This window comes from Nelumbo nucifera, chromosome 4 (assembly GCF_055504915.1).
Source record: "Nelumbo nucifera cultivar China Antique chromosome 4, China Antique-T2T, whole genome shotgun sequence".
NCBI classification, from domain to species: domain Eukaryota; kingdom Viridiplantae; phylum Streptophyta; class Magnoliopsida; order Proteales; family Nelumbonaceae; genus Nelumbo; species Nelumbo nucifera.
The window spans coordinates 34,103,056-34,114,795 of NC_142652.1; the positions used below are offsets into that span (position 1 = coordinate 34,103,056).

The window sequence follows — 11,740 nt, forward strand, 5'->3', positions numbered from 1 at the left end:
AGAGAGCAGCATTTTCTTGGACAAAAGTGTACCTGACTGCCCTCTAACTCCAAGTCTCCAATATATGATCTTATCATGGCACTAGGCAATGAACCCTTCTCCCAACCACAGCCACTCACCATAATAATGGTTATAATGTACCTTTTGACCATGTTGTCAGACTTGGACCGGAAAGAAAACCGAGAAGTTTACTGGGTCACTGCTGGTTCACAGTTCAACCATAGAGTCCGGTCCAAGTCTGCTGATTCACTGATTCAACATGGCCATCTCCATACTGCAATCTTTACACTGAAAATCTGTACTAACTTGTAGTGTATAGTTATTAGTTGGTTTATCAAAATATTGTTTAATATTTACGAGGACAGAAGAAAAGAGACACAAGCTCTACGATCCTTGCATTTTACAGTTGGATTGGGAGTCAATATTGGTCGTCAGATTTGGCCATGCACCATTATTCACAACCTTGCATTATTTTACTGTTTTATATTCATTTATAAATTCTACGGACCGCAGAATCCAAGGTCTATTTCAATTTATCGTATCCCTTAACCACAGAGACGATGATCATCCTTCATCAACCTGGAGTTCTATTGCTGTTAAACAATAATAGAAAAAAAAGAATATTAATTATCTTTTATTTTTCTTCAGTATCGAGAGATAACAAATGATGAACAGGAAGAGTTTTATTGGCAATCGAAAAAAGTGAAACACTAGCTACCAGAGTCTGAGTCTCCTCTGGAACAGTTGGCTTTCCCACAGTCAATTCTCACTTCCATCTATGCTTCGCCATGATCATTCCAAGCGGTCTCATCAGAGGTGAGAACTCAAAGCAGAGAGGCACGTAAAACAGTAAAAGGCTAGTTGTTATATTGCATGCCTGATGTACACTTTGTACTCAAAAGCCTTGCACCCCAGATGAGTACTGGCACCATCGTCGGTGACTCTTGCTTAATTGTGAGATACTGAGATGGGTTTAACCGTTTAATTAAGGAAGGTGTGCCATACAATTCACCAGCCATGAAACCTCTGGTTGCTTTGATGAAAGTTAGACCTGTTTGTTGGATTTTAGCAAGAAGAGAGCTCAGTGTCTCAAATCATTTGGGACCCATTTGATTTGAATTATTGAAATCAGTTCACGAGCTCAATGTTCGAAAAGCTAGCCCTTTAGCTTTTTTCTTGTGAGAAAGAGTTGGACCATGACAGAAAAAGGGAGAGACATCTCACACATTTGGGACCCATCTGTATTCGTGGGTTCACGAGTTCAGTATATGGGCGGCGCTTGTCAGCCGCAGGATTTTTCATGCCAGCCATTTTAACCCACGTCATTTTCTCCCATTTGTTCCATTTCTTTATCTGCCAAAATCCCACCTCTCTTTAACGTTCTTCTTGCTCCAGGTTCAAGTTTTTTCTCACAGGACAAGAGCTAGAGTTCAGATTCTGAATTTTTAGAGATTCTATGGGGATGGAGCAATCAATATCGATCTGGTCCCGCATAGCCGGACACATTACACAGCTTCTCTTTACGTGGCCAATGGCGACTACTACCAGTCTACCAGTGCAGCCGTTCTTGAATGGAGAAAACACCATGCATATATGTTTCACTCACACAGGTGTTTGATATTTACCGCAATGAAACTAGAGCCACTCTTGGAAGAATTTCTTACATTTTCCACAAACCCCAGAAAAAGAAGAAGCCTAGACAAAATATGGAGGACTACCCTATATTCTAGATGCAAACTTCTGGAGGTTAAACTTCATGGGCTCACTCACTGACTTACACAGGTGTTTGATATTTACCGCAGTGGAACTAGAGTTAACCTTGGAAGGATTTCTTATATTCACCACAAATCCCAGAAGAAGAAGACCAGAATGGATATTATATATTGAAACGAACTTCTCGAGGTTAAGCTTCATCGTCTCACTCACACAGGTGTTTGACTTTGATATTTACTGCAATGAAACTAGAGCTAATCTTGGAAGAATTTCATAAACTTACCACAAAGCCCAGAAGAAGAAGAAGAAGAAGAGAATGGAGGACAATGTATTCACTATTGAAACTTCTGGAGGTTGAGCTTCATGGCCTCACCATCTACGTAAGCTTTTGGCTTTAAATGAAAATGTAAATTTGTTTTCATTTGGACGACAACTTTTAAGCAACTTCTTGTCCCGAATCGGACGCTTTACGTTGACGTGCCAGTTTGCTATGATTGGATTCTTTTGCACACTTTTTTCTAATTATATAGAACGTTTAGTTGGGTTGTGTACTCTTCCTTCTGTGTTACCAGCCTATGTGTTTGCACAGATTCCAGTTGTCTAATTGGTGGCCCACAACCCAAATAATTCACTCTCGGCCGTCCAACAAGCTGGATGCATGTGACTCTCTGGCTCGTGCCGCGCCTGGTGCCACATGTGATGATTTAATTAATCTCTGTTTGGACTTTGGACATCACCTCAGATTAACTAGTTATTCTGCTCTGGTGATTTGGATTTTGAACACACTCCATGCTTAAGCTTGTAGATGGGTCTCTCTCTCTCTGTGCAACCCAAACGATGCATAAGCTGTCATGTACTCTTTATATACTTTAAGGAACCTCTTAACCAGAGACAAGGAAACTATTATCATTAATTCAATCAGTATACATTCTGGGACCAACAAACACGAACAAAATAGAAGGTAAACAGTTACAACACAACATACAAAATAGAAGCCCCTAATGTATTAAACTTTTTGGTTGAGTTGTTGAGACCTGGGGGACCCGGAGGCAAGGCATCTTGTGATCTGCCATTAAAGCTGTCGACTCATGAATAGAAGTCTCGTGTTTTTTTTTTCCCTTCAACGTCACTCAACGTGGCTGCCTTAACTATTCTTTTCAAGTGCCATTTCCTGTATCATATATTTTTATTACAAGTGCCAAAATCTGTAAATAATCAAATCACCCTACCCAAACAATCCCTCACCTAGCTCCTCCTTAGAGACAATACATACATATATATATATATATTCAAAGGACCTCACCAACATCTTAAGCTTTTAACTTAAATGGTTCTTTGAAATGACATCCGAGCATGTTTGACTTGGGACTGGATTTTGTAGGTACATCAAAGAAAGCATATTAAATGAGCACTTGATAAATATTTTGACAACTGTCAAAAGTGGGTATTAATCTTTTTTAACGGTGGGGAGAGGGTATTTTGTGCCTACCTCATCTGAATCTGCTTGACTTAGTGGTCTAGTGTTTCATCTGATTGCCATCACTATATTTAATTAAAATTTCAATACAAGATATAAATATGCCTGTGCTTGTCCATGTTTCAAGCCCAATAGGATTTAGTATGAGAAGGTCTATATTAGATTAAAAACCTAATCAAGAACCTCATCTAAATACTTAAGCTTTTAAGTTAAACAATTCTTCAGACTCCCCGTCATTCCATCTCCTCTTACACAATATGTTGCAGAGCCATGTGAATTGCCAATGAGACAACGAATAACCCTAACCAATATTTTTCATTCGTGAAAGGTGGGAAATTGAAGACTAACTAGATGATAATAGTTATATACCGACCAATATGTCAGAAGCCTGAGATGATTGATGGAATGCATCAGGCAAGCTGTTTAACCTTTGGACCAATAACATAATTCACAAGGATCCTTATCTATAAATGCATGGATCGGTTTCGACCAACCATTAATTGGTCTCACAGAAGAAATTCACATGACTCAAATAAATGTGATTGATGACAACTATGTACTTGGGTGTGGTTGGAATTCTCTTTTTTATTTTCGAGGGGTTATGGGTATTTGGAAACTGTATGAGAGTTTTAGGAGGGATTTGAGGTATGATTTTGATTTTCAAAAAACCAGACACCCCCCTCATTTCAAAATTTGCTTTCTAAAGGATTTTCGAGGGGTATTCTCCAATGACAATATCATGCATATGGGCGAGAACCCACAGAACTGGTCAGTCATTTGAATTCTGTGGATGAATTGGTGAGGCAATGGATTCGATTCCATTTTCACCCAATAATCCAAATCCACACAATTGATGTTGCAGGTAATGAGTAAGAAAGAGGAAAACCCTACTAAATTTGTGTTCATTTTCTTTCACACACATAGGGACACTTTGGAGGGACCCATTACCCTTTTGGAAGTGGTCCTGTTCTGTAGTGTTAACGTTTGAGACAAATGGCTATCTATGGGAAATGCTTTGAAATTATAATTGTATATTATATTAATTGGCTGAGAAATTAAAGAGCCATTTATTTGTATTTGGTACTAAGGAATCATCCAAGCTGTGCTCGTGCAACAATAATAGAGGTTAAACTCAGCCACAGTCCACAGAAGAAATTGGCAACAGACAAATCCATGGCCATCAGTAGCTAGTTGCAAACCATATTTTGACACCATGCCAAACTCCTTCCTTTGCTCATGTGATAGATGATCCAAGCAATTGCTCCCTTGTTTTATATGGCTGCACATGCTCATCTATCTGATTCATCAAATAATTTATGCCTGTTTCCTTCATTGATTTGTTTAATCAATGTTAAATTACATTATTCATGTCTATTACTACTCATTGCATAATTGAAAATCCGTAGTTTGGATGGCACATGGAATTTAATTGTTTTAGTTTAGTGCTGTCAATACCTAATTGAACCAACCCACCTTCTTTACTTAAATACAAATTCATGGGTATGAATCCGATTTAATAAGGTTGTGTTTGGTACCATTTGCTGTTTCAATTTAAAACGGTTTTAGATTGATTAATACAAATTGATATACTACTATTATTTGAGGCTCTTTATGGTTGAAATAAGCTAAACTTAAAAATTCATATAAGGGAGGCTGCGTAGAGTATAATCTAATCATTCAACTAAAAAGTTCTATCGATCAACCCAAAACGTTTCATACAGAAACATCAATTGCATCAAACATAACCCAAATCAATCCTTTTTTATGTGTTAGCTTCAAAGAATTAATTAAAGCAGGAAATTTGGAGATAAAGCTCATCAAAACACAACAGTGGGCAGCACTATCAGGGTGTAAAATAATATCACGGCCGTCCAATTAGACCAACCCACCAAGAAATCTTGGTGATTGTTGATTGGGCCCCATCATCAACATTGCTGTTATGTTGTGAAGTGTGAACTCGGCGAGTCATGCCAAATATTGAAATATATTAATAAAAAAAGAAAATCATGAAACAGTTGTTCTTGTTAAGCTTCTGGTGGTGGGTCGGCAAGCTAATTGAGCAGAGAGAGGGATGGACCCACCATTTAAACGGCCAGATGAAGCATCTCTGTGTCACTGGACTGGTTTACCGTTAATGCAACTGGTGGTGTTGCAGCAATCCTCAAATCCCAACTCGGCCGAGTCGACTCAACAACTCACGTCATCACAATCACGCTTGAAATTTGAGAAACTGACGTCTTTCCGTGTTCATTTCCGTCACCGGAATAAAGAAAAGAAAACAAGCACGCTCGTTCTTTACAAAATTACATAACAACCCAGAAAAATATACAATTTACTCGTCAATCCATAATTTAATTCCTTCCTTCTATTTGTGATTTCGCCTTCGCCTTACATAGCAACTGTAGCATATAACCTACCTATATAGTATATACTTCACAAAATCAAACGGTCAGAAACCGTCAATCATGGACTCCCCGTCGCATTTGTTACCGAATTAACGTACGTATTCACCAATGCAAGCGCATTGCTCGTGAACTTCCTGACGTTGCCGACGCGATCGCAGACGTCGGTTTTCGTGGGCCCGTCGGGTACATCGTCGAATTCCTCCGTACACGTGTCCTCGTTGGTCAGAGCGGCACTCATCCACGTCTGCACGTTGTTCATCTGGAATTTGAACGTTTCCTGCGAGTTGATGTGCCGCATCTCGTTGATCGAACGGCGCATCTGGTCGACCGCATCTCCGAAGGTGGTGAAGCAGTCCTGCAGCACGGCCGCGGCTCCCTGGTCGGCGCCGGTTTCGGCTTCGCGCGAGAGGTTTGACAGGTAGGTGGCCGTGCGGTGGGCGTTGGAGAGGCTGACGGCGATGGCTAGGCGCGCCAGCTGGCCGGGGTCCTGCTGGACGGCGCTGCCGTAGCGGGAGAGCGAGGTGTAGCAGACGTCAGGATATAATGTTGTGCTGCAGCTTGAGCGGATGAAATCGGTGGCATTGCTGCTTGGATCAGTCGGATCGACGGCTGAGATTCCTGGGAGGAGGAAAAAAGCTGTCGCGAGCAGAGGGGAGAGAAGGCGGAGGAGAGGAGTTGTCGCTGCCATTCCTTCTCGGTTTGGAGTTTCGAGGAGTTGGATGGAGTGTGAAGCCGTGGAGGGCTTTATGTAGGCTCGTTTCTCTGGACTACTACATTCACTAAATTACCCTTAGTTTATTCATAAAAGAAAATGATTGGGTAGGGGTGTTTTCGTCAGTAAAAAAAGTAGTGGCCATTTAAGTAGTTGATTCTAAAGTGGGGGTAATTTTAACAGGCGCACGTTTCGGTAACATTTAATAGAACCGCGCGTGCCGTGGGGAAAGCTAAAAAGTGGAAGAGGAGGCTCCTTTTAATTGCGGCGAGTGCGGTGGCCGGTGAGGCGTGCAAGCGGGGAGTAATGGCGGTCGACACAGTCCACGTAATCAATGGTCGTCGGTAATCACTTCATCAGTAATTATCCACTACGATTAGGAAGCTGGTTAATCTGGTATGACCTTCTAATTGTTGTTAGTTAAAATGATGATGGTTAATCTGACGGCTAATAGACATGACGGGGTGGGATCCACATCCGTCCACCTAGCTAGCAATGTTGTTGACTTGTTGCCTGGTGGAGGAAGTAGCCGACCACCTTTGTCTTAAGTTGTTTAGGTGTATAGCCACAGCACTATCAATTTGGGAAGGCCTAATATGATTTACCACGTCAGCTCTATAACGTGGGGCCCAAGCATCTTGTTGCGAGTGTTGGATCCCCCCAAATAACCGTCTGATCAAGATCCGGAAACGATTTTTGGTCCGTTGATCCACATTATCACTTTCTCTTCGAATTGCAGTGCTCCTGGGTGGATGAGGCATCGGTTCTCCAACGAGCCTATCGGGTGGAGTGGATATGGGCCGGATCAATATTGTGAATGAACCGGACCCGGTTTGCAGTAAGCAGCAGGTACCTTAGCCAATCTGGACACCTTGAACAGATGGATGGCTATATGGGTCCCTCAACCCAGCAAAACTATGAAGAACGGTCATAATTAACTCGCGTCGGATCTATCATGTGTTGGAAGGCTGTCAACTGTGATGTGCCTAGCGTTGCTTGTTACTTGCAGATCCGGACTCCTGACAAACATTGCAGTAGATTGGGCTTTTGAAATGGGTGCATCTTATACTTTACTTATCTGCAGAGATAAGAATGATGGTTCCGTTGTTGCTGTTACGTGAACTGAAATGTATGACCTTTTATAAAGCTGTGAGAGGAGGGAAACCCGGCTGCGGATTTCTTGGCCCGGAATATAATTTTATGCCCCGATTAACAAGGAATTAACAAATTTAGCGTCAACGGAACAAAAGCATACATATATGTTTGGCTTGCATGGCGGAGGCCAGAGGGTTCCATTGTTCAACATCATCTTCCAAATCTTCTTTCCATACTCAACCTCCAAAACTCTAATTTGTTGGGCTTTCACAATTTTCAGTTGTTTGGTTGCAACGAAAATTTAATTTTGGAGGGATACAGAAATTCTCCAATTGAGTTCCTTTTTTTCTATTTTTTTATAATCAACCTCCAAAACCCTAATTTATGGGGTTTTTACAATTTTAAGTTGTTTGGGTGCAAAGAAAATTTAATTTTAGAGAGATTGAGAAATTCTCCAATTGAAGCTTTTCTTTTTTTTTTAATATTTTCATAACATTTTTTGTTGGTATTAATGTTTTTAACCGTTATTGATCTAAATGGTTAGACCATTTGGCCCAAAAACTGTTCAGGCAACCGGTAGAGTGCACATGAGGCCCATTAACCATATTGCAAAGAACCTACAATTACATGGATTTTGATCCTGCACCTTCATATTCCGAATTGGAGGGACGACTATATCAATTTCATTCGCCAAATATTACCTAGATGTGGTTCCATGGTTCATGGTTGTGGTAGTTGCCTGTTTTGTCTCAATAGGTGTGATGTGTGATATATGAAATAGTGGTCCTGTTGGTGGCTATATCAATCCTCGTGATTTATAGATATGGCTATACTTATACCTTGTTCATGACAATGAAGGGTGTCCTTTTATTGACAAGCATCCTTCCTACAAATAAGGTCTTTTGTCGAGACAAATGTCATCTTAATATAAGTTGCACTTTAGGCCGTGTTCACTTTTCGGGAGGTTAATTATCGGGGTAAATGCATTTATCTCAATAAATATTTTCCAGGAAACACTTACTCAGGTACGTGTATTTATTCATATTATTTATTTCCTAGGTAAATGAGACAATGGTCTTTTTAGTCATAAAAATCCATTATTAAAAGGGGTAATTTTGTCCCATTGAAATGTTGACAACTTTTCCCCTGGTGAGCAAATTACTTATCCACCTAAGAGATGTGTATAAGTGATGCCAAAGGAAAATAAATTTTCTATGGATCCTACATAAATCTGACAAAAGAACATGGGTGTATTTTGGTTAATGGGAACCAAAATTCCTTTGACTGACTTTCCCCCCTCTCAAAATCCAAAAAACTAATGGGCCCTTAGAACAACCAATAATCGGTATAAGGGATTGTCTTATAATAGCTGAAGTGGCCAGACTGAATTATTCATCATTTAGCCCTATAATAGGCAAAAAATTAAAAAATTAATATTCAGCGTCTAACAATAAACCCAACTTCACAACCTCTTTGATAATTCATTCATTAAGGATTCATTTGTTTGTAGTGCAGTTTCAATTGCACTGGTGCAATAAAATGGGAGTGTAAATTTTGTTTTACTTTTATTCAGTTTAGTTTATTTCCAGTTTGCAACAAACAAAGCAACAACAAGTCATTTAATTCAATCACTTCAAGTTTTATTGAAAATGACCCCTTACTTTGGAGTTTGGCACATCTATGCTATTATTAAACATATATTTACATTTTTGTTGCAAATCATAAAAGTTAAAATTGATTATATAATGCCAACTTAAATCTTTACCCTTGCACATGGGCATAACACATGCCCTTTTATGATAAAAACAATGCTTGACAATTAAAGTGTGGGACACCTCTATAGATGTGTCGGTTGTTACGAACAACATGTCGTATTTCCAAGTGTTGACATATTCCAATATACTTGGAGGAACAAATATACGTGGGAAAGGTTGGATTGGGCTTTTTATAATAATGTTTGGGGTCTGGAATACTTTGATACAATTCTTGAAGATCTCCCCTTTCTTTCTTCAGACCACTCCCCTATCCTCCTTAACATTGACCATAAGGTTCCTAAAAGGCTAAAAGGTTCGAAGCTATGTGGTGTGAAGATCCAAAATTTTCAGTAGTTGTGGCCAATTCATGGAATAATAATGTTTTTGGATTTAGAGCAATCCGGTTTTTCTTTTTAAAAAAAGGTGTTCGTCCAAAATATTAAGAGATGGAATAGAGAGCATTTTGGGCATATCAATAAAAAGAAAAAAGACTCAATGGCCAGACCGGTTAAAACCCAAAAGAGAATTTTAGACAATCCAAGTGATAGAGCTCAGTTAAATTTGGAGAAAGCCCTCCAAATCCAGTTGGATAAAATTCTATATAGGGAAGAGATCCTTTGGCACTAAAAATCCAGAATTGATTGGCTGAAGTTAGGGATAAAATTAACAAACTTTTTTCAAACTATGGTCTCCATTAGGAGGAATAGGAATAAAATTTTCAGAATCCGAAAAGATGATGGTGTTTGGATTACTAATCAGATGGAAATAGTTGACTATTTTGTTAAATGTTTTGAAGAAAGATTTTGCTATGAGGGTACTTCAAGAGTGGACGAGTTCATTAATAATATTCCCCTAGTATTTCCGAGGAGCAAAACAACATAATCGGAAATGAAGTTTCAAACTCAGAGATCTAAGAGGCTCTGGTTTTGATGAAAGTCCTTAAGTCTCTAGGACCTGATGGCCCAAATGCTCTGTTCTTCATAAAGTATTGGCATATTGTTGTGGAATTCATTAGTAACGCCATTAAGGCATTCTTTCATTCTGGGAGATTAAATAGGACTTTTAATGAAACATTTATCACTCTAATCCCTAAGTCAATGAATCCAGAAACCGTAAGCAATTATAGGCCTTAAGCCTTTGTAATGTAATTTACAAAATTGTTACCAAAATTCTGGTAAACAGAGTTAAACCTTTCCTTGATTCTATAGTCTCTCCTTTCCAAAGTACTTTCGTTCCAAATAGACAAATAAATGATAATATTCTCATAGAACATGAAATGATGCACACTATGAAAAAGAAAAAAGGTAAATTTGGCATAATGGCCTACAAGGTAGACATGGAGAAGGCCTATGATAGGTTAGAATGGGACTTCATTGAAAAGGTTCTTAACAAATTTGGATTGCAGAAAAAAAATGGATCGGTTGAGTCATGACCTATATCAAATCTGTGACATTTTAGATCCTTATAAATGGGACTCCCACAAAAAAGTTTGAGCCCTCTAGAAGAATTAGACAGGGGGATCCAATCTCTCCTTATATTTTTGTTTTATGTGCTAAAGCCCTTACTAGAAACTTGATCAAGGAAGCTGAAAGTCCTAAGAGCCCTATTGGTTGTAAGGTCTTGAGGGGGGGGCCTTGCATTCCAATTCTTCAATCTGCTAATGATTGCTTAATTTTCACAAAATCTCCAATTTCTGCTTGTGTCAAAATTAGAGAGGTTCTATAAAATTTTGCATAAGCCTCGGGGCAAAGCCTAAAATTTAACAAGTCGATTTTATCATTTTCAAAGAACATCCCTCCAAGACTTCAAAAGATTTTGTCTAGAATTCTAAGGATCCCTAGTAAGGCTTTAAAAGAAATTTAAATATTACCTCGGAGCTCCAATTTTAAATGGCCGAACCACTAGTAAGGCTTTCAATGTGATTCTAGATAAAATAAATAGTAATTTGGTGGGGCGGAAGAAGAAGACTGTCAGTTGCTGGTAGAGTAACTCTCTTGAATTCAACAATTAGTTCCATGCCTCGGTTTATCATGAGGTCTTTCAAGATCCCACCTACTGTTATAAAGAATATCGATAAGAGTCAAAGGGATTTTTTGTGGTTAAAGAATAATGGCAAAAAACCATTCCATTTAATGAGATGGGATAAAATATGCTTACCCAAAAGTTGGGGTGGGCTTGGCCTAAAAAATATATTGTGGGTGAATGAAGCTTGTCTTGCTAAGCTCGGATGGAAAATCCTAAAAGATCAAAATAATTTGTGGGTTAAAGTGGTTACTCATAAATATTTGAGAAATGGAGACCTTTGGAATACCCTGGGGAGGATTTTTAATGCTAAAAACTTGCTTAAGAGGGGTATTGGTTGGGTCATTGGTAATGGGCAGAAAGTGCTTTTTTGGAAAGATAAATGGATCAACCCTGTCTTTATTGAGAAGATAGTAAGTAGTGATTTTCCTAATTTTGGTAATGATATCAAAGTTGAGGAATTTATAGATCATGAGAGAAAGGTGTGGAAGGAAGATAGGATCCGTAGTATTGTTTCAAATCATGTTCAAAACAGTATCAGGCTTATTTTGATTCCTTCGGA

The 11,740-nt window shown here is 39.0% G+C and overlaps 1 protein-coding gene across 1 annotated transcript; it reads right to left on the reverse strand.

The window, feature by feature from the left end:
* Positions 1-5,158: 5,158 nt before the first annotated feature.
* LOC104607352 (21 kDa protein-like) lies at positions 5,159-6,325 on the reverse strand. The gene has a single exon (XM_010272974.3). The coding sequence runs from the start codon at positions 6,281-6,283 to the stop codon at positions 5,654-5,656; it is 630 nt and encodes a 209-aa protein (XP_010271276.1). The 5' UTR covers positions 6,284-6,325; the 3' UTR covers positions 5,159-5,653.
* Positions 6,326-11,740: the final 5,415 nt, after the last annotated feature.

Excerpts from the sequence above, each read along its gene's own strand:
- LOC104607352 (XM_010272974.3), bottom strand. The coding sequence starts at position 6,283 with ATGGCAGCGACAACTCCTCTCCTCCGCCTTCTCTCCCCTCTGCTCGCG.